General features: G+C 27.2%; 2 protein-coding genes across 2 annotated transcripts in view; both read left to right on the forward strand.

Moving 5' to 3' along the window:
• LOC105201174 (sec1 family domain-containing protein 2) overlaps positions 1-1992 on the forward strand; it is a 41304-nt gene extending 39312 nt beyond the window's left edge. The window contains exon 10 of the mRNA XM_039449384.1: positions 1817-1992. Within this exon, the coding sequence (XP_039305318.1) occupies positions 1817-1850 (34 nt within the window). The 3' untranslated portion in view covers positions 1851-1992. The remainder of the gene's footprint in view (positions 1-1816) is intronic.
• Positions 1993-2244: 252 nt separating this feature from the next.
• Positions 2245-23676, forward strand: LOC105201172 (sodium/potassium-transporting ATPase subunit beta-2). Its single transcript, XM_011169090.3, has 7 exons — positions 2245-2589; positions 18313-18453; positions 19516-19632; positions 20051-20232; positions 20729-20830; positions 21806-21977; positions 23089-23676. The coding sequence occupies exons 1-7, from the start codon at positions 2439-2441 to the stop codon at positions 23199-23201; spliced, it is 978 nt and encodes a 325-aa protein (XP_011167392.1). The 5' UTR covers positions 2245-2438; the 3' UTR covers positions 23202-23676.
• Positions 23677-25186: the final 1510 nt, after the last annotated feature.

The raw sequence follows: 25186 nt of genomic DNA on the forward strand, positions 1-25186 counted from the left end.
ACTTAACCTTTCGATTCTTATGCTAATTTCTCAATTTCCAAGTAAGGCGAGCGGTTAAGCTCAAAAAATTTTCTGTATAATAGCATATTGACGATATTAAAATATAAATAAACATATAAATGTGTAAATATAATACATTATTTTTATATTTATTTATATCGATATAGAATGCCTTTAAAATTATAATAATAAAATAATTATTAGGTTTGTTTGCGTTATTTGCATATTTTGCACTTACAATTAGTATCTTCGTTATCTTTCTGTTTTACCCTCGAATGTATATTTATCTCATTTCAAGAGCAAAAATTTTTAGGAATTATAAGCAGTGCGAATAAATCTATTAATAAGTTCTTGTGCTATTCACTTGGGAGTCGAAAGTTAAAATAGAACAGATTCGTTTACAATAGATTGTAAATATAGTCTGCAGCTTCAATAAACACAAAATTTTAAACTATCCAACTGTTTTTCCGTAAACCAAAATCTGTTCTTTTGAACGAAATAAATGAATAAAATTAATCAAATAGAAAATTAATTAATTTATAAACTAAAAATTCAACTCAAAATCAATATGAGCTTAATGCGCGGATGTGATATTAACAATAAGCTTATTCTACAAAAACATAAACCATAAGGCTTTAAAAGCTGAGAACTAATTAGTAGAAATGGACGAACAACCGCGGCTTATGATTGTGCTATAAATGGAATAGGTTTTACAATTATTAACGATCTTTTTAATAAAAATCGAAATATTAATTGAAAAGCTTTTTTATGTACACCGGGAATTAAACCGGAGATTATTAGAGATGCATTACTTTCGTTTCTAATTTAACAATAATTAAAACAAATAATAAAAGTAAAGAAAATAATTCAAAATATTCAAGAGATTATTATAATCCAGGAGATAAAAAATTGCATATATTGAATTAATTTAACTAATTAATTCTAAAGTGATACTCTTTCTTATATTAAAGTCTCTAGATGAAAATTCATCCACAATATTATTTTTTTAAATTTATTTTTGCAAAATTTTAAAATATAATCAAAACTCAAAGAAATAAAGTTTAATAAATATATCAAGAAGCTAAGAGAACCAAACGCTAGATTTTTGTACTATTTATTGCTAAAGTATTTCTATAAAATTTACATATGAATCTGCTCTTGATATATTTATTAAAAAATTTTTTTACATTTTTTTATACTGTGCAAGATGTTGAAATAAGTGAACACTATTTTAACGTAAACAAAATCTTATTAAATGTTATTTTAGGTTATTAAAATTTGGATAACAAAAACTATTAAATTTAAATTAGCACTTGGATGGAAATTCAGCAGAGTTAAAGAATTTAATTAACTTATTTAGAATTTAATTTATTAATTTGATTTAATTAATTAACTTAAATTAATTAATTTTATTTTATTCTTAATTAACTTTAGTTATTTAAGAATTTAATTTACTTAACAAAAAACAGGTTGGTAAAAATCATGTTTTAAACATGTTTTAAACACACATGATATGTATATTACGTGCTTAAAACATGTTTAAAACATGATTTTTATCAACCCGGACCAAAAATATGATTTTTAAATAATGTTCCATTAATATTACGTCCATGAGTTTTTATTTCGAATTATGAAAGTGTAATCTTCCTTACATTTCTCAAAATCCATGGCAAAGATGATAATATTGTTATTCAATGTAAAATCAAATTAATAAAGATCTATAATGGGCTCTTTGCTTCCTGTATCTTGTTTTTTACTTCTTTATGCACTGTTTACCAAGAATTCGGTCTTGTTACGTATTCCATATCTCTTCCAGAATTTGTCAACTTATCTCGGACGATAGAAAATGAAGTAACATCAGAGGACAGAAAGAGCAAGAAAAACAAGATAGGCGAAAGCCACGAGGATTGCAGATTAGCCTCAAGAGTAATCAGAGGCACAGAGGCACCAAGTAAAATCTTTCATATCATACAATTACAACGATTGTAATAAAAAACGAAAAATGATATTCGAAACGCGGGCACATAGTGACGTCAAGCGTTTCAATTCAATTCGTATGCTCCTCCTGAAGTTCCCAAAATCAAGTTTCGCCGCGCCAAACTCGACAGGCCAGATCGGCACACACACGGCGCGGTGTGTCTAAAAGATCATGCTTGCCCCTCCACGAAGGCGACCGCTCGTTTTTCACCCGTTCGCTCGCTCGTTTCGCCCGCATGCTCGCTACCTACGTATAGCTAACCACAAGCGAGCTCTCCCAGTTCAGGCAAAGTGCGAAGACCGGTACGGTCGCGTTGCTATTCCCGCTATCTCCGGCGTATCAGTCCGCATGAGTTGCTCGGCGCGTGAAGGTTGACAAGACCGACCTGCCTATACAACACCTCCAGATACCTACCTACCGATCGACCGATCAAAGAGCAGTATCGATAGAATTCGCCGTGATGAGTGTACGCGGCAAGCAAGTGCAAAATGGTACCTACGAGTTCGATTACATGCGAGTACCTGACACCAGAACCCGCTGGGAGATATTTCGCGATGGCATCTATAATGCGCAAGAAGGGACCTACTGCGGTCACCCGCCAAAAAAATGGGGTAAGTCATTCCGAATATTTCGTAACACTCAAACATTTAAGCAGGACCTACGAACAATCGAAGACTAATCTGCTTTAGTAACGATTGAACGAACGTAATGAAAAGAGACTTGAAAATACTATTCGTTATCACTTGAAAAATGATACACCCGGGGAAAAGTTATATTTAAATTGATGAAATCGTTTCTTTAACTTGGTTTCCTCAAGTTGAAGCGAAAATATCTTTGAGGAAAATGAAAAGTTATTTGATTTCAAGAAACGACATTGTTAGTTTTTTTTTTTCAAGTAAATAAATTATTTGTTTAATTTAAGTGAGTAATTTTTTCAATCCAAGAAATTACTGACAGAAATGTAAAAAATAATTTAGTTGTTTAAAAAATATATATTTTTTATTTAAAGAAAGATTTGCGTTGCACAATCAAACTATTTCATTAATTGTAATAAAAGGAATAATTTAAAAAATTCTTTAAATCAAATAAACTTTTCTTTAATTGTATAACAAATTTCTTTGATTCAAACATTTTTTTTTATTCAAAAAAGACTTCTCTAAGTGTATGTTGTATATTAGTGTTAAAATTAGAATCTTTTTGTGGAAAAGTTTTGAGGTATTTTTCGAAGATTTTCCTTACGAAACTTCACATTAGTTTTTTTTTTATTATATCTCAGCATGAACAGTATTCATGTTTCAAAAGACATAATAAAAAATAAAAAATTTAAATCACACATACATCGTCTATAAAATTTTAAAGAAACTAGATTTAAAACTTGTTAAAATAAGCACGTTGAAAATAGGTGTAAAAATTAATTACTTAAAACGTTGGTAAAATGATTCTGTGTTGCTTTTTCATATTTTTTTTCTCAAATTTACTTTATTAAATTTCTATTTTACAAAAAATAGAAAACGGACATAAATTATAATGATAAATTTTACGCGTAAAATTATACGATTTTGGTACACTAAGTTCTACTATAATTATTTTTGATTAATGTTTGCTATTTTAAATTCTTATATCGAGATTCGAGAATTTTTATATTTTGATAAATTTAGGAGAATATTTTATATTGGTAAAATGAGTTTCATCGATTAACATATATTTAAAAACAAATACTAATTTATTAATTATTTTAAAATAAAAATGAACAGATATTAATAATTTATTGTCGCAAATATAGGATATTTATAAAAAAGATTTTTTATTACAAGAAAAGCAGTAACTATTCGCATTATCGTCGACATTATATTAGAAGAGTTAGTGTTTTTCCATTACGCAGGAAATTTTATAACTCTTGTCACAAATTTTACGATCGACATTTCTTAAGAACTACAGTAAGTTAATCAAGAATGTAACGGTACTTCTGAAGCATAATACCGAGATGAGTTTATGATTACATTCAGTTCAAATAGAATTGAATGTTCTTAATCTCATTATCTCTCTCTTTCTCTCCATAAATGGGTTATCAAATACAGCAGTCTTTTTCTGCTTCTTTCGTATTCTATTTTATGTACATGTACATCCTACGTGATAATTTTTATCTTACATTACTTTTAAAATATTTACATAGATACATGTATGTATATTTAATCATAGGCATTGTAAATATGGATATCTACAATATCTGGTTTTTAGATACTTCAGAGAAAAATATTTTGTCTTTTTTTTATGTATGTATTTATAGAATAATTGTTTGGTTCTTTCCTCATCAAATTTACATTACAGCATATATTTATTTGCAGTATCTATATTTACCAAAGTTGAATAAGTTAATATACTTGTTTAATTAAATTAAATTAAAGTTAATGGCTTATAAAATTAATTTAATTACGTTAAACATTGAACGAATATCTAATTAGTTAAAAGTTACGTTAAGATTAAATTAATTTAAGTTAAATTAAAAGTTAATTTTGAAAACATTATTTATATTAAATTAGAAATTTGTAATTTTTTTAAAAGTTAGATATAAAATAATTATAATATAAATTATTAAATTAATATTTTATTTGTAAATTAAGTTTATATAAAATAACAAAGAAATTGTTTTTAAATTTGCAAATATATTTCTTCTTTTATAATATTTTTTGACATATATAAATAAATTTTGTACTTAGGAAGAAAGTAAATTAATAAATTAAAATTTATGTATTTCAAAACTAACGAATTAAAGTTACAAATTAAATCATTTAAAACTAAATAAGTTAAATTAAAAGTTATTAAATTTTTAACTTTATTATTTAATTTTTAACTGTTTAGTTAGTTACTATCCAATTCTGATATTTAAAATAATTGTAATGCATAATTAAATATACACACATGTATCTGTTTACACACACAAATAAGGTATAAACTCCATTGAATCTTGATCCTAATTACGTTAAAACAAAGAGCAATGAGAATGCGAGATAAAAATCTTAATTCCGTAATTAACATTAAATTTAATGATGAAAATGTAAGATGCAAAGTCTTAAATATGACTTATTATAACTAGAGAAATATTAAATCCAATTATTCTATGTAATGCACACACAAAAGAAATAGCTTTTTCTGAAATATCTAAAAAAAATAACTAGATACAGATCTAAAAATAATCACGCTGAAAAATAATTATCAAAATAATTGTGTTGGTTAGAATGTCAAAATTTTTTACTGCATTATATCATCTTGCTTGAGCGTCCCTATATAATTATTTTCAGATCTGTATCTAGCTCTGTAATTTATTATCTAAATTTTTTTAATTTTACTTCAACAAAATTTTTTTTTCCGTGTACAATTTGTGGTTTATCATATGTGTAAAAGTATTTACATTTATTGTTATTAGAAAATATTAGACCATTTTTTTAAATTTTTACTTATTTTTAATAAGTTATTTAAATATTGAATTTTTTGTTATTATAAAAATTTTTCATTAATGACATTTAAAAAATTTTTTTTAATTGATTACATTTTTTAATTGATTATGATCGAATATCATCTTTACACATAAATTTTTGATAACTCTAACATTCTGTTTGATATTCGAAAGTAGTTTAAGAACAAAAAGATTAATTGCAGATACAACGCGAGTAGTAAACAGATTAACGTAGCCTTATCGTTATCGAGAGAAATCAGATTATTGAGAGATATTATTCCGATTACGATTTCAAACAGATAGAAAAGAAATGCGTCATAATATCTAAACACATAAAATTTTATACCAATATCCTTGTGTTATATTTTATAAAAAATAAATGACAATTAATCATTAATTATTCAATGAACTTAGAAATAATTTCGTCAATTGGCAAAATTAATCTTGACATGATGCATCGATTTTCGTTCCAATTACGTAATAAATAAAAGAGTTATCAAGAGTTATTAAAAGTGAAAAATATCCAACGTTGATGGGTGTGTACGCGTATATGTACACGTTGAGAACATCTTACGTAGACTTCTTGGCGGCTGCTTAGAAGCAGCCGACCCTGAGCTTCGTGTTTTGGCAGTGGCTAAGAGAGAGAGCACCGGAAATAAGTATGGGTAATGGTAAAGACGTAGCAAGGCAGCGAAGGCGGCATTTCGGCCGTCTCGACATGCCGCCTTTCCTTCAAATCAAGATGTGACTCGTGTTAATGGCGCTCTGAGTAGAGCGCGTATTGATACTTAAAAAATTGATGTTCTCGAGAGTGTTTTTTTCTTCTTTATACGATATAAAGTTTTGTTATAATTTTGGACGATTTTCAAGATTTTATTTGGCGAATAGTATATCCGAAAATATAGTCTGTTAATTTTTTTTATTCTATCGAAGTAATATTTTTTTTTTGTAAATCTTTCACAAATTCTTTTTTAATAACACGTTACACGTTGAATATCACGAAATGCACTTGGAATCTCTCGCGAAATCTCTTTTATAGTTCCCCATCTTCTTAATACTTCCAGATATAACTTCATTGTATTTCGCAAGCTAGTTGCTCAAGTTAGAGATACAACTTGCGACGTAAAACGATTTGTGAAAATCTAACTCGACTCGCAAGAAACTTGTCACGGTCTTTTTGTATCGTTATAATGTCTTCGAGGACTGTTCTTTTCAATGACAATTTGAATTTGAATTAAACTGAAAACAAGCGAGCTCGTTTGTCTACTTGTATTTCTTACTTGGTTCTCTGCAATTGCAATTCATTTTCCTAAACTAGAATTTTTTTTGAAAGAAAGACCTAAAACAGTTAACATAGGATTTTATTAACAAATAAAATTACACATAATTATTAAGATAAATGTACGGAATTACGCCACATTAAGCAAAGACTAATTTTCGACAAATTATTTGAAAAAAAAAAAATAAATAAAGTGATATTAGTTAAGATCTTATAAGCACACAATATTTCTAGAATTTTATACAAATATTATTAAAAATTAAAATAATATTTTGAGAATATATTTTTTAAATATTATGGGGTATTACGTGTAATGTTATATACTCGCGTTCTATAATATTCGTGATGTTTTAGTTTAATATCCGTAGAATGTAAAAATGTTTGCAAAATGTTTTACAAATATTATTTTTGTTAAAAAAATAATACAAATTATTAATAAACTTTATAATTATTACATGTAAAAGCTATAATATTTCTGATGAATTAAAATATTAAAATAAATATTATTTGCTTCTAATATAATATCCATATAATATTATAAGAAGTAGACATGTAACTACTTTTTATTAATGTTAAATAACATTATGCGCTGATAGAGGACTATAAATTTTATCTAAAGTTACTATTGTAAATGAGCAAAAACGTATATAAAATAAATAAAAATTTTTTTATGTACAAAAGAATTAAAGTACTGCAAATGTCTTGAATTACGCCATCAAAATTCTAAGTTGTTTCGTTTTACGCCATTAATGTGTACCAAATGATGCCGCCCTATCTGTGCGTTGACCATCCCTATTATATTGTATAGTATAAAAACTATAATTATGATACTTTATTTTTTTTAAAACATATTAATCATACGAAATTAAAACACTTTGTACTACAACTCAAAATTATTTCATTTTATCATTTCACAGGTTACATTGTCATAGTAACATTTTAAGAATAAACTTATAATTGGTCTTTTCACGGAAAATCACACATTATATGCGTTTACTTTTTTTGAGCAACTTGATACACATTAACGACTACTTTCCTACTTGATATTTAGACACTTTTAATTAGCTGTGTTTTATTACAGACACAAAACAAACTATGACGGCGTCTTTTATTGCAGGCACAAAACAAACTATGATGGCATCATTCGGGTCAGTGGTGTAATCCCATACGTTTACCTTATACACAAATTAAAAAAGCTAATTAGCGGCGTGTGATTTTTTTACATCAATAGCAAACAAATAATGGATAACGCTGAAAAGTAAGAAAATATTGTAAAGTTGTATTAATGTTCGTGCCCTCGTTAGGACAACGTTTCAAATGCGAAAATGTTATTGCGAACTTGCCAACTGCTAAAAATAATGTATCCAAAGACGTCCAGGTGCATCTGAGTAAATTACTTTCGAAGATACGCTAATGAGTTAGATCAGCATTCCTCCAGAAAGTATTGGTAAATATATGAAAAATTTGAGACATTATCTTTAACATGAGTCTTTGGCAAAAGAATATTAATTTTGTGACGCTCTGCTCATTTAGTAATTGAAAATATAAACTTTAATGAAAAAAATAGTAGTTTATTAATTATATTAATTTTTATTAAATTATATTAATTACGTTAAGATTCTTTCTATTAATGATATTAGTTATTTATATATTTAATTAGTATTTATTATTAATAAACGATTATGTCATATTATTAGAAAACATATTCCACAAGGATTATAAATCTTTCTTTGGATTTTGAAGAATAATCGTTTAGATACTTTAAATCGTTTCGTCTGAAGCAGGAATAATTGATGCGGCGTTGATGTCTTGTAAATTATAGCCTCGAACACCTTTTGGCTCTCAAATAGTAACACCGATTCCAAACATGTCTTTGGTAATGTTGCGCAATAAAATACGGTAGAGGTCAGTGAAACGTAATTACAACGCGCTTTAAGTCGGAGAAACGTTGATCGCAAACGTGCTTTGTATGTAAAACGTTCGTCGAATGATATCTGCAATGCCATTCGCTTTTTTTTATGTGCATTCTGATCGCTCGATCGTTTATTTGTTGCATCGATATTGCGATAATGATTACGATATACGTGCGTGCTTAGTGAATTATTTTTAATGAAACATTAATTTTCCTACGAGCAACTTCAAAATTAATTGATATTTCCTTGTCTTATCAATCTTACTGTTTGTAAATCGATTGACATTAATCATCGTAAAAATTCAATGACGTAACGATAATGTTCTTCGAAATATCGAATCTTGTAACTCCTAAGAATTCTGACGTTTTACGTTTAGAATGTCCAATTTGTAAAGACCAAGATGATTAGTTTTTCTTTAGAGGAAAAACTTTTACATTCAAATGCATAAATATTTCAGCAGAAAACATTTTATTTGCCGAAGTTATTTAAAAAATGTAAGATAAAAATTAAAATTTTATCCAAGTAATTGATAATTTTCTTGCCATTATACCGCGTTTTTTTCTACGAGAAAGTCTTTACATAATATCTTTTCTAACTACATAATATTTCAATAAAATATGTTTTATTTATCGAAATGGCCATTACCAAAACCATATAAATTAAGAAGCAAAATTCTACAATATATTTAGACACTTTAAGAATTTTATTTCTTAACTTATCTTAATAGAATGCACCATTTTCGTTTTAGAGAATATACCGTTTTTCGGAGAAAAATCTTTATGTCCAAATATTTCAAGAGAAACAGAAAACAGTTTTTTTTTTTTGTCAAAATGGAAGAATGGCTATATGACAATACAATAAAATGTATGATTTACAAGTTACGCAACGGTATGCAACTTCAATGCCAACCGCCGGGAAAATGTCGTTTTCCGACGATAAGATTCCCGTGACAAGATAATTCAAACGTGTTATCAGGAATATCTTTTTTTCACTAACTTGACGTCATTGCGTCATTTTTTTTCCTTCTACCTAGGAACCAGTTGTGAGCGGCATGTTCATGAGAAATACACGTGTTTCTTCTTGTGTTCGACCGAATACGTAACCACATTGGTCGCATTATCGACAACTATGGCATCTGACGTTTGCTCTATTTATACGATTGGAATGTGCTTCTCTATATTAGAAACACTTTTTGTTATCTTAAACTATTTGTAGGGTTACTGAATCTTAATGAGAGTATACACACGTGTGTCAGGCATGCAGAAAAATCGTTTTCTAAGTTTCTGGTGATCCTTTTATCTTGCAAATATATGTACAATATATGGATTAGCACGAGGTTAACGGTGATGTTCAATAGGTGTTTCGCAACAAACGTATTTTTTCTCAGGAAAATCTTTTATCTAAACTTCAGATTCTAATAACAATTACAAAATTATTGACAATTATTGACATCTTAAAATACAATAGAAAAGGAAATTATTAAATATGAAATAGACATTTTTTCTTTCTTTTACAGGGTAAACTCGGGTAAGATGGCCATAGTTTTTCAAAATGCAAGAAACGCATTTTTATTTTTGTTATTTTTTAATAATGTTTGACATATCACTGAATCTTAAAGTTAATAATACTATTGAATTTAAAGAGAAAACACTTATTAGAAATCAAATATTAACAAAATATTATAACATATGCATTGGCCATTTAAAAATTTTAAAGAAAAGATTAGTATAGGGAATAGTTGGCTACACATGTTTCATGTTAAAAATGAATGTAATATTTTCTAAAGTGATAAATAAAACTTATAATTTTATATATTTAGTATAAACACGTGTATATATATATATATATACCTATATCTTTTATATAGATAATTATATATGACTTAGTTATAATTATAATATTGCAATAGTAACATGAAAATTTTAAAATTTGATATTGCAATAATAACATCACAATTATAATTCCTTTAAAGTAAGGGAAAAAACAGATTTCTATAATTTAAAGAAAAACAATATATGAAAAAACAAAGTTGGCCATCTTGGTTGAATTGTAAGAAAAAGATAATCATAGTGTATTTAAATAAATAGTGAAAATAAAAGCACAAATTATAAGTCATGTTACAATTTAGGTTTCTTTATTTTATACAGAATTGATAAAGAAATATTACATATTTTTAGAGCTGGTAGTATTCATCCAAATAAAAAGATCTAAAGTGAACATAGGTTCTAAAACAAATACTTGTTGAGATATGTGCTAATCTTTATTATTTCTATAGGAGATGAACTGAAAATCATGTTTATCATTTCCTTAATGGAATAATAAGCTTTGGGATTTGGTACATAGAGAAACGTAAACAATAAACGAATCAGTCAATCACAGTCAAGAACCCGAAGGCATAACGTAAACGGTAGCAAATTCAAACTTTGGATTTCCTTACTGTTTAAGTCTTTTTGGCCTTTGATTGTTTGAACTGTACAGAGTAACAAAAATGTACTGCTTTCTGCTTATAAGCTTGTAAGCTGCTACCTACAACCTCAGTATCTGATAACAAATGACTAGTGACTTAATGAATGACTCAAACCTTACAGCACTACAGAGGTAACACAACTAATAAAAAAGAGGGTAATGAGTTGAAAGAAGTAAAAAGCATTTATACTCTAGTTATTTGTTATCAGATACCGAAGTTGCAGGTACCAGTACAAGGTTCTTCTAAGCTGAGAATAGTACATTTTGATTATTTTGTACAGGTTAAACAGTAAACAGTCTAATAGAAGCCTATTCCCTATAAGCACTACAATATTCCTAGAATTATATTATACGAATATTATTAAGAATTAAAATTAAGTTAAAATAATGTTTGGAAAATATTATTTTGAGAATATTTTTTAATATTATAGAGAAATATTTATGTTTGCTTTATATAATATTTGTGGTATATTATTTTAATATCTGTGGAATATTATAAAAATGTTTTATCTGATTATCATTTTTGTTCAAACATTAATGTAAATTATTATATATAAAATATTTATAAACTTTATTGCATTTAAAAGTTATAATATTCTCGATGATTTCAAATATTGAAGTAAATAATATTATTTACTTCCCATATAATATTCATATAATCATATCATGAGTGGACATATAATCACTTTTTATCAATATTAAACAATATTTCAGGAATACTATTTAATATTAAATAATATTGTAGCGCTTATAGGGTTATTTCACGAAATGGTAGATTTTCTCATTTTCAAACCATATAAGTATTATACCAATGTGACAATAAAGAATGGTCCATGTCTCAACAGGCATTTGTCTTAAAATCAATGTTCACTAGATATTTTTTTTTTTGTTCTGATGAATAGCATCTGCTTTCAAATTATGTAACTTTTTCTCAACATTCAGCATATTATATTCATATATTCATTAATGAAATGATAATTTATACGCTGTAGCTTGACAAATTATATATTTCCCTACAACATTTGATTTATAAGATTCTTCAAAAAATTTGCATATCGCACATGTGCGATGAGTCATAAATTAACAAGTATGTTGCTGTATCTCCAGGGTACAATCTCATGACTTACAGTGACGTACGTTATGTATACTATATACAATTCCGCTTGTAAATTTTTACGCTTATCAAACCAATTCTCACGCGACTTTGATGTCGCTAATTCACGCGTGACCAATGAGGATAGAATTTTTGACGAAAAAAAAGGATGAAAATTGCTGAAAAAAATTTTACGCTATCGAATTTCGACACAATGTGAATCGTGATGCGGAATTTAAATTACGAAGAGTCCCACGCGGAATAATTTACGAAGGACGTCTCTGAGCCGAAAGAATTCGCACGTGCAAATATTTCTGCGAAGACTCGTGTTCGTATCTTTGCCAGCGAATGCGAAATAACATGCAAAGTGATATAAACTGCTGATTGTAACTACAAACATTTTTATTGTTTGCTGTTGATGCATAGTCCAATTTTCAAGTTTTTTAAGTACTTGATGCAACAAAGTTCACGTGAAACGCATGAAATATCTGTGGAAACTTCAAAATTCTACACGGAACAATTCTACTGCAGCATCTAAAAATTTAGCTAGATATAGATCAGAAAATAATTTTATGTTTGACCATCAAATTAATTTTGCAGCGGACATTCAAGCATGACAATGATACTGCAAAAGGTTTTGACATTTTAACAACACTGCAAAAAATTTTTTTGGTTTCAAATATATTTTTTTCAACATTATTTCCTTAAAAAAAAATATTTTTTACACGGAAAGGACAATTTTGTTGAGATACAGATTTGAAAATATTCTGTTAAACTATTGAAAAATTTATATAGTCGTTTAAACTGATTACTAGACTTTTTGTATCAGTATTATCTTCATGCTTGAATCTCTTATATAATTATTATGATATTTCAACGTATCATTCTTTTCTTATTTGTATCTAAATAAATTTTTAGACATTACAGTAAAATTGTTCTTTTTGTTTAAATTTGAAAATAAATTATTTTATATTATCTAATATTTATTTAAATCAAAGGAGCTTTTTTTAGGGCAAATTAAACATTCAATACAGTTTTTTCAATAGTTTAACGATATTATTTTCACATTTATATTTTAGCAAAATTATTCTTTGCATGTATTTCTGTGATAAATGGCAGAAATGTGAAATCTTGTGCGAGTTTAATTTCTTTTTATATTCATTTATTTAAATCATTATAGTAAGAATTAAATTATTTACTCAGCTTGATGAGTAAATCAGAAATGTCGTTGTCAAGCGACTTTCTCAAGGCGTACCGATGTCTGCCGATTTATAATTTCCTCTCGCGAATTATCGTGACCGAAGACGTGTAGATCAACAACCGGGTGATGATAACGAGCCGACGATCACGTGCGGCCGCATGTATTATCATACTGCACTATGTAAATCCCATCTGCAGCTTTCCGGTCTTATCTCGTAGCCTCGACTGTTCTAAAGTATATGGTTCGTCGATTCCGCATTCTCGATCTTACTTACGAATTTCACTTTTTGATCTATCAAATGGGAACTACGAAGTAATACAGTGGACGTCTTTGATGATGCCGCTGCGATTCTAGTGCATCATTATATGGAAGCTTACACGGAAAGAATAATTTTGCTGAAATACATATCTGAAAATAATTATGGTGAACCACTGTTAAAAAATTGTATCAGATGTTTACTTCGCTATAATGTGAAAACTGTTGCAACAACATTGTCATGCTTGGACGTTTTATATATTATAATTATTTTGATGGCTTAACATAAAATTATTTTCTGATCTGTTCTAGCTAAATTTTTAGATGCTATAGTAAAATTGTTCTTTTATATTTTTATGCATTATTTGGTCTATTTTAAATAATATTGATTTAAGGACTCTCAATATTCAAAATTAAAAGTAAAATAATAGTAATTAAAATTTAAAGAAGATTAACTACGAAAAGTTGTTGCTTTCAAAAATAAAGTTTTATAAATAAGCTTTAAAATATATATATATATATACACGGAAAGAACAATTTTATTGTAGAATCTAAAAATTTAGGTACAGATCAGAAAAAGTTTTGACAATCTAGAAACCAACTTCAAATGTCTACATTGAATTTTTTAATCGTTTAACGTATTTATTTTCAGATCTGTATTTTTGCAAATTTGTTCTTTGTGTATATATACATATATTTAAAAAAAAACTTATTTATAAAACTTTATTTTTGAAAACAGCAACTTTCAAATTTAATTTAACATATACACCTACATAAGCGTAAATACGCGCGCAAACGCACGTACAGATTATATTGAAATCTGCCATACTAATTTTAATCTGCATGCTCCGTATCTTAGTGTGTTATAAAATATTTGATTGGGTCATACAGTTTGACATTAATTAAAGAAGACATTAATAATTGATAATTTCAAAGTTCTGTACTATGTGCAATGCACATTTAGTATTGTATTGGTAAAACAAACGAGCAAAACGAATATTAAAACAGAACATGTTATGTTATTAGCAGTGTTAATTAATTCGGTGTTTTTTTCTATAAGAAATTCAAATTTTATTTATAAAATCAAATAATATTTTGATGAAAATAGCTTTTCTAGTATTTCCTACAACTTGTCCACTTTTCAATAAACTGCCAAATTACATTATGAAAAAAATATTGCAATTTTAATTCAATGATTTGTGATACATTTCTTCGATGGTTTTAAAGTTTATGTTATATAAAAAAATTGTAAAGATCGGAATAAATAAAAATTTATTGACGCCAAGTCTAGAAAACATACTACGTACAAAACTTCTCAACGAAGATTAAAAGTTACTTCCTTTGCGACATAACGACGTGCGTTATCATGGCAAATCATCTTCCTTCAATCTTTTCTTGTGTAACGGCACTTCAAGTCATCTTAAAGTAATGACTTGTTGCTTTCCATCTGCTTTGCTGACCATCATTTTAACAGCATTTTTTTAACTTAACTGCAAAAAAATTCGATGTCTAACGTACGTTTTGTCTCAACAGTAATTATGAATACAATTGATTTTTTTAGATTACACTCGTTATACAATCAAGATGGTATAGTCAATATGCTATAAATACTTCAAAGCATTTGATAGACTAATTAAAACAAAGAATTTAGCTAATTAAAAGGTTTTACTGATTAAAGAATGCTTCAAAGAATTTGTCAAATTAACCGTATCTTAAGTTGAGGTTCTGTAAACATAAGATAACATCTTTTAAAATTTTTGAGGCAAGAAAAGATTTGAATTTTTTAATTGGTGATTCGAAAGAGAGTAAATTTAAAAGCACCGAATTAATTTGCACACCTAATGTAACAAAAAAAAACTGTCGAGTATCACGCACTTGCACGTAACGCATTTTCTTATCATTTTAGTATATCGCGCTGCACAATTGTTCACAATGCGGATGAGAATAATGACGTGATGGAAAAGTTATCAGGAACGATTCGAGAAATCTAAACTAAAGCGCTTAACGTCGACACCTCGAAGAAGATATGATAAGAGAGTAACGTCTCGATAAACGCTCGCTTGAGAGTCGCCTCAATTTCAAAGACATAATAACAGATGCCGTACTTGAACGTCGATTAGGTGCATTTTTATCTCATTGAGATGATTCAACATAATTTTTATGACATTTTTTAATAATGCTTATTTATGATTATTAAAACAGTAATAATCATCAAACATTAAACTAATTATTAAATTTCTTATTCTTTTTGGATATTATTCTTAAAAGTTATATCTCTATTACAAAATTTTTTAATTATTGATCACAGGTACAAACATTTATAGTACTTTATTCATAAGTGTTTTTGGCAGCATTATGATTAAATTCTTAAATTTACAAAACGGATTTGTGAGCTGCAATACTGGTTATTTTAAATGCTTATCCGATCTCTTTTTAATGTTTAATTGAAAATAAATCTTTTTTTAACTTTTATGCTAGACAACTGAGGATTTTATAGAGATGAGATTATTATTGTGCTTATATTAACTTGATGTGGACATTCTTGTTTTTGATGACTCTCTTTTATTTTATAAATTGCTTGCTCAATTTTTATGAAACTTGGCCTATAGAATAATTTAATAATACTTTATTCGAATCTGAGATCAAAAATAAAAAAGTTTAAATGAAAAAATAATTTTATTATAGTAAAATTCAGTTTTTTTAATATTGCTAAATAACACCAAGTTTCCGCTTTCGTTTTATTTAAAGCTCGCCGAGACAGCTAGAGAGATCGACACTTATAAACACATTAACTTTTAAACTTAGATTCTGAGCCCGATAATGAGTTTCTCCTTCATTAAAGATTACCATTTTTTGAATTTTAATATTTTCAGATTACATTTAAATTCAACTATTCTAAATATATTTTAAAACTGAATTTTATGATAATTATATGATTTCTTTGAATTTCTGTCCGTCATATTAAATTTTAATATTTTAAGGCCAGACTGGAATTTAATTTTAAAAATCTTAAAGAAGCAAAATCTTTATGTCGTAAGTCACTTCGTTAGAAAGTTTCAGTCCTCAAAGGATTGAGGAATCGATAAATATATACACAAGAAAGAAGGGGTTGAGAGTTCACATCTCTTTTTCTTTTCTCAAAATTTAAAAAATTATTTGCATAACATAATTTAACTGATGAAATATTATCGGTTACTGATATAGTAACTGATGATATTTCATCTGTTTATTAAAACACTTTATCAGTTTTTTTTCTTAAAGAATCCTGAAGATATATTAACTTATTTTAGAAAAAAAATCATCTTATAATTTTTCAATTTTATAAATTTTATCGAATAATCTTCTTTTGCTTTATTCATATTATTCATCTACTTCTTTTTATTTAATTTTTATTTAATATTACATGTTTAATATTTAGCAATTTTTCTCATATATACAGAAGGTCTTTTATGTTCTTTTTTAAATAAAAGAAAATTTTTTTCCAAAGTAAATATTTGTAAATATTTTGTATATGTAATAATAATAATAAATTAAAAAAACAATACATTTTGATTTTTATGATATTTTGCCGATATCTTCTTCAGAAAAAAAATAAAAGTTATAATCTTTTATAAATTCTTTCCATTTAAAATCGGGGGAACAAGAAAGCTTTTTAAAATATTCAAAAAAGCAATCCGTTTACGTGATAATATAGTTAATAATTCTTTTTCTTTTGAAAAAATCTTGACTACGCTCATGGATGAACAAAAACAATATATTTAACAATACAGCAATTTGACGTTACAATCATATTTAAACGAATCTTGTTCTTCAGAATATATCTTTTTGTAAATGTACAAAAAATTATCTATCGACCAATAAATAAATTTTTAAATATACATTGAGGCATACGCAAATATACAATGTTCAAGTGCTGAAACGTCCAAATGTTCACAGATTTAATCTGCAAGATTAAAGTTAATAACAGTATAGTGCGGCAGTTGGCCGCTCAATGCGATTCGTGTTGCTTCTGAAAAAGGATCTATATTTAGAGTGTGCTCTGGCACGGTGCCCTGCTTTAAATATTTTTCGTTCGATCAACTAAATGATGGAAATTTTCGTATCTAAACGCTTGCGTAAGTGGCCGAAGTAGAGTGACAGGTTGTGATGTGCCAAATTGTAGGTTTAGGTCCGTTCAGAGGAAAAAAAAAGGGAATGTGTGAGAACAGGTTAGCTACTTGTGCGTGATTTTTCAGTACGTTTGCATTCACGCGCGCTGAATATTTGGATCACAACGCAACGGCGCTCAAATACGTCAATGACGGAAGTATAAATAGCGTGAGAAATCTCCGTTCTATTCCTTCACCCCTCTTTCTCATAAAATGATGAGAACACATCAAAATTAAGAATTCGATTTTGTGAGTAACAGAATTTTTACCGTCTCCGCACGTAGCAATCATTTCTTTTTTAAAATTGCCAAGAGACTGTTAAAGTTGTTAAATTTAAAAATCTGTTATTGTGAAGGATATTTTTATGTTTATCCATCCATTAATTTTGCGTGCTTAATTCATTATGCACGTTTACATAATAGAATGTAGCGTGCTCTTACAATGTAACGAAATACAAGGTAGCTTATATATAGAAGACGATAATTTAATAATTAATCTTTTCTCATGATCTTTTCTCTTCCTCAGGCATGACTGTTATCTTCTACGCTTGCTTCTACGCCGGATTGGCGTTACTCTTCAGCATTTGCATGAAAGGCATGCTCGCCACGTTGAGCTACGAGAAACCCAAGTGGACTTTAAGTAACAGCATCATAGGTACCAATCCAGGTAAGACTTTGACTAGAGACAGAGATCGCTCGCTTTGAACGTGCTTAAAAAGTTATATTACGACTAGGTCGTTTTTTATCTTTAGTGTTTTTTTTTTAAATATATTTTAAACAAATAAGCTTGAATAATTCTTTTTTTTTTATTACGCTGAACGTAATAATGCTTTTTAAGGCTTAACTGTAACAAAATGTATGAATATACAGGGTATCTGTAAAGTCTGTCTCCTGTATTTCGAAAAATTATGAAAAACCGCAAAATACTTGTTTGATTGTATTAACTTTTTGATTATATTAACAAAATTGCACACTGTTTATTATTTATAACAACGACATTATTTTCTGATCTTTGTAACATAAAAATCTTTATAATATTAGTATATATTAATAATATTAATATGTATAACATGTAATATAACATATTTATACATCTTCATATATTTTATTTATTTTATACATATATATATATATATATATATATATATGTATATGTATTTTAATTTTTGTTTTCACAATGAGTAGCGAGAGAAATACAATTTGCGTAACCACCACATGAAAAATCTGTAGATAGCATTCGATAATAATCATTTGACATGCTACATCCCTTATAGAAATGTATTACTGACAGTAATAAATTGGCGAGCAATTTAAGTAATATATTATTTATTTTAGTAATTTAAAAGTACTAATAATAGTACTTTAAAATTACTAAAATAAGTAATATACTACTTAAATTACTCGCCAATTTATTACTATCAGTAATATATTTCTGTAAGGGATATTACAATTTTGAAAAATATAAATAGACTAATGAATAAATTAATTTTCTATAACAATACGTAGCTTAATAAAATACTAATAGAATATCGACAGTAATCGAGGTTGTAATTAAATCGTGAAATCTTTAGATAAAAATTATTATAAAATGTAAATTGTTATTTACTGAATCCTCGATTTCATCTAACAAAAATTTCATCTAATAAAAATAACGACTTGTAATGTACATAGTCTTGCTTAAATTTTTTAATTTTTTATTAATGCAATTGTTTATTAATGCAATCATCAGGCTTGGGATTTCGACCAATTCCGGAGAACCCCGATGAGAGATCACTTATTTGGTATAATGCAACAAAGGCAAATGAAATAGAAACATGGACGAAACGCTTAGACTCATTTTTGGCACGTAAGTGACATCCATTGACTTAATTCATTGTTGGTAACAACAATGTTGTTAACTTAAATGTCATTAATGCAAACATTTAGCGTACATATTTAAAAAAATTAAAAATTATTATTGATGTTTTATAAGTATGTAATTTTTAAAAAAGTGTCAATTTTCATTGCAATAGAAATATTATTAATATTTTTCCAACGTTACAGTTAAATCCAAATTTAAGGATCAAATTTCTCTTTTACATAAAATATTATCATATTAATTTAGAATATATAAATATTATTCCGAGACATCTCTGCAATCCATATATTTAAAAAATTCTTTTACGTTGCATATTTATAAGCCTATTACCATTTAAACCATTTTTTCATTTTTTTTTGTATTACAAATCAAGCATAATTCAATTGTGCTTTTATTACTTTGGTAGAATATATCAACTCATCGCTTTTGCCAAATGCTGGTAGGAACCAGCAGATTTGCAGCTATAACATGCCGGCTAAGACTGGTAACGTTTGTGCTGTCGACGTCAACAATTGGGGACCATGTTCCCCAAATCAACAATACGGTTTCAACAACTCTTCACCTTGCGTTTTCATTAAACTTAACAGGGTAAAGCTACCGTAAAACACGAATCAAATTTTTTATTAAGATCGATTGTCACACAAAATTGGAATATGTTAGCGTACCTTTATTTGTCTATTTCCTGTAAAAATATTTTCTTAAAATATTCAAGATTATCAATAATTCGAATGAAATCAATGTCTTGGGACAATTATAGTGGTTACTTTCAATCTATGTGTATATTCATAATGAGATGCTATATACGTTTATAAAATTATTTAAGAGTTCAAATATTAAAATAAATCAATTTAGCATGTTTATCTAAAAACATGACGCAGAAAAAGAATTTTTAAATTATAGCTTATTTTTAAACTTTACAGCTTTTGAAAACTTTTTTATTTGCGAGAAAACAAAATATTGCCTTATATATTTGCTTGCTGCAGATATGCATACATAAATTTTTGTTTAAAAAGATAATTTTTTTATTGTTTCCACAATACGAATATGTAAGGTTCATTTAAAAATTTTTGAAAATATTTTTCAGATATACGGATGGGTTCCTGAGTACTATAACGATACTCAGAATTTGCCGGCCGATATGCCAGAAAGTCTAGTCAATTACATAAAGAAAGTCGACGCTTCATGGGTTAGTTAGTCGGTCAGTCAATTATATCAGTCGATAAACTAAATCTGGGTTGAACGAAGATCGGAAAATATTCAACATTTAGATTTAAAACGCGTATTTGTGCATTCTTTCATGCGCTAATTTAATTCTAGATTTTAGAAGATTTAAAAATTGAAAGACAAGAGGATTAAAATTAAGAATGAAGGATTCTAACTTAAAATTATTTTTGTAATCTTGGCGAAGAACAAGACAGTATTCAGAAAGAGCATCCAATAAAGTGATATCAATTCATTTTTATCTTTATAATTGTTATCGATTAGTCCTTTTAGCAGTATTATCTGTTTATTCAACAGTCAAACAAGGATAAAGATTGTAAACTTGCGTTGATTGTGCACATTTTATATCAGTACGTGCATACATGTGAGATACGTTCGATCTACTAATAACTGCAAATTATGAAGATCACTATTATCTTTCACTCAGTCTCCTCGTTCTTTACTGATATTGCGATAACAACTCTTGTTATACGAAATAAATGTTATTACAGTAGATCATCGGCACTTGCACCAAATATTTTACAAACATTGCATAATGGCAGATGCTAAATATAAATTGTAAAATTAACAGGGGATATTTTCCTCTGATATGCAAAATAAAATCAGGCAGAAGTTTAAAATAAAATTCAATTTTTAAAGAGCTTTAGTATACATGTTTAGTAATAAATGTAATAATTCTTTTTTAAAGAGTTATCGTAAAAGAAATATACTTTTCAAATATATTTGAACTTTAAAGAATTTGGAAAAAAAATTTTAAAGTTTGAGTGAAAATTTTAAATCACTTTTATTTATAACTGTAGTATTAAAGATTTTTACTATCATGTAATTTTAAATAAAATTATAATTTCACATACAACACACACACACACACACACATACACATACATTCATACACATAATTCGCACAATATACAGTTCATATATTTCTTATACATTGCAGCTGAATACCGTATGGGTGTCGTGCAAAGGAGAGGATCCTCATGACCGAGAAAATATCGGTGAATTGAATTATTTTCCTAAAGGACACGGCTTTCCAGGATTCTATTATCCATATGAAAATATTCCTGGATACTTAAGTCCAGTCGTTGCTGTCCAATTTCTTCGTCCGACAAGTAAGTTAATACTAATATAAAATATCACCTAATTAGACAGAAATGAAAAATGCGAAATGTTACCTTGAAAGAAGAACACAAAAAATCTCAAATTACGATAGCTGTTAATTTTTGTATTGTAAGCGATATTATATAAAAAAATTAATTTATCAATAATTCCAAAGGTCGAAAGATACAGCGATTTTGAGTTTCTACCGTTGTTCCATTGGATCCAGCTTTAAAATATATCCGGAAGCTTCAAGTCACAATTAAATTTATTAAACTCTTTCATACTCTTTCATATTCTTTTTCGATATCTAATGTGATATTCAATCAAAACACGTATTGTGTGTGGATACACAATTTTTATTAAAACTGTCATCATTGACTGGTTCATGTGACTCGTAAGCAAATGACGCACTCCAGATGAAACCGGTAAAAGCCGGTGTGGTGCAGCACGTATCGGCCGTCGAAAGGTGTCATCGGCCTGGATACTTATTCAAAACTCACCGTTTAATCTCGTCCTATTTTAATAACTTTTCGTAAAATATCTGATATTTTATTAAATATTTAATATAATTTATTCGTGAAAGTTATTTATTCATGAAAGTTATTTATTACTTTCTTACTAAATGTTTATAGATAATTAAGGATTTTACATGTTATTTCATATTCAAATTACATTCTTGTATCTGGATATATCTAGATGTGTCTAGTGACTATATCTAGATATATCTAGACTGATTTGCATAATCATCTTCCTAGAATTTTATGTATTTGCTGTAACTTAATCAATTATTAAATTTAGACTTTTTAAAAAATTGTTTAAAGAATGTTAAAAAATAAATTTATATGATAAATATTATTTAGTTTGTTTGTATTTAATAGATAAAAAAATCTGAAAAATGTGCAATAAAATACAAAATAATTACATAAAATAAATTTTTTTTTTTACAAAAAAGTGTCTCTTAAACATTTGTGTTTAACAACATATTTTATTAAGAATCGAATCGGTTCCAGACTGATCTTTTGTTAATGGAAAATTTTGAATCTACATAAAAATTTAAAGTACATCCACGAGCATATTTTTCTCTCACGAGACGTTTTATTCTGAATTAAACTTTTTTTACAGGGAACCAAATCATCAACGTGGAATGCCGAGCATGGGCGAAGAATATCCACTACAGTTCATATAGATCCGAAAAGAAGGGAGCAGTACACTTTGAAATAATGGTCGATGAATGATTTTACATCATAATAGTCGAGATCTTCGACGCTTCCCCGATTTCATAGTTTTATTGTATCGAATAAGAAACCGTGCACGAAACGTAAGATCCGCACACGTTAGAGAGCATTACGTATTCCCGGATCTTCGATCACGATGACGGATAATCGCTCGAGCCTAGAAAAAATTAGTAGTTTAATGAATTTGTTATTTTTTAGAGATATTTATATATAATTAATCAATCGGAATAGTTGCTTATTGGGCCATGAGTTTGAATTCTTAATTCTTAATTTTAATAGAATTTTCTGTTGTTTTGACAAAAAGAATATCTCTTGTTAATACAAGTACGTACATAAAAGATACTAATAATAGGAGATATATAGAATATATGACTGACTTTTATTCGATGAAAATGTCAGTTTAATATTAATGACAATTTGTCAAAAATGTTAGCTTTGTACATAATTTTCGACATTAAAAGCCTATTAACTTAAACACAATTGAAGAAGTTATGTAATTTAAAAATATAAAAAATTTTTTATAATTTTTTATTACTTTTGTTTTTTTAACTTGGCTCTTAAACAATTAAAAAATTTTAAAAATTAAAATTAGAATAAAACTAAATTAAAATAGAAAGATTTTAAAAATAAAGAAATTTATAAACGCAAACAAATATTTTATGAACAAATACTATATAAAAAATTAAAGAATCAATTTAAATATGACCCAGCGATAAATGACCTATCGATTTGATATCGATTCCATTTTTCGCTAGAAAATGTAAATAAAATTTTTTTTTCGATTTTTATTTAAAAATTAATTTGATCTGAATTCTTAAAATACACATATAAAATTTAAATTATAATAATGTCAAGATTGAACATACAAGTATATTAAAAAATTTATCAATCTAAGCATAAAGGACTCAGGAATTAAAAAATAAAAATAAAATATTAAAAAATTTAAATATCTAACGATCTAAGCATTATCTTTAAAAAAAGTATTAAGAATAGGTCATCCAAAAATATAAGTAATTAGTTCTCGTATTAAAGTATTGTTTTGATAGTGTTCAACATGTGTGCAAGTTGTATAGTTATTTTTGGAGTATCCTATATACCTCTTATTATCCTATTATGTTGAATCCCTTGTACGTATGAATCATAGAATTGAACAAAATATTAGGTATGCTCGAATCGTTAATGTGAATAATTTGCTTGCAAGGCGTCCTGGTACTTATTGAGGTATAGGTGTAATAATAAATTGTACAGATTGAAAATAATATCGCGTTATTATAATAATAATTATTTTTTAAATAAATGACAATGGTGGAAAAATAACTCGACATACACAAGTACAAACGTCTTTTTATATAAGGACGAGCATTGTGTACATCTTTAATTTATTCGTTGTAATTATGTAATGATGTTAACTTATTATCCCACTCCTTGGCTCCTAGACTACTTTGTATGTTAGGCCATAAGTAAATCGTACAAGAGTATGTAATGTTCTTATCAGATACACATTTCTCGAACATTTGCAATATTAAATAAATTTATCTAAGTTTTAAATGCAACGATTTATTAAAAATATTATTATAGGTACACATGTATTGCCTTATGTCATACTTAATCTTTCCTTGTTGTGGGTCTCCTTTTCACGCGAATAATCTCTGATTATAATACATTAATGCGATACCTGTTTGACAATACGGAAAATAATTTTTGACATTGTTTTTTTTTTGTCACGAAATTCTTTAGTTGATATTAAGTTCTCATGTGTATATAATAAATTGAAATGCGATTTTATTTTATTTGCTAGGAATTTTAGAAAGGCATTTTATTTTTATGTATCACAGGAAAATAATTAAAAAGTAAGAATATGACAAACGATGAGAACGTTGAGTAATCAATATCCCGCATTTTCTCACAAAGAATGTATTTATATATAGGGTAAAACATATGATTTTAATCGCTGTTATTTTTTACTATGTAATAAATATGATTTT

Source organism: Solenopsis invicta, chromosome 1, assembly GCF_016802725.1.
Source record: "Solenopsis invicta isolate M01_SB chromosome 1, UNIL_Sinv_3.0, whole genome shotgun sequence".
Taxonomy (NCBI): domain Eukaryota; kingdom Metazoa; phylum Arthropoda; class Insecta; order Hymenoptera; family Formicidae; genus Solenopsis; species Solenopsis invicta.

Bases quoted from the DNA above. Each gene is read 5' to 3' on its own strand.
- LOC105201172 (XM_011169090.3), top strand. From the start codon at position 2,439: ATGAGTGTACGCGGCAAGCAAGTGCAAAATGGTACCTACGAGTTCGAT. The intron at 2,590-18,312 runs GTAAGTCATTCC...TCTCTTCCTCAG, and splicing joins TCACCCGCCAAAAAAATGGG to GCATGACTGTTATCTTCTAC. The intron at 20,831-21,805 runs GTTAGTTAGTCG...TATACATTGCAG, and splicing joins AGAAAGTCGACGCTTCATGG to CTGAATACCGTATGGGTGTC.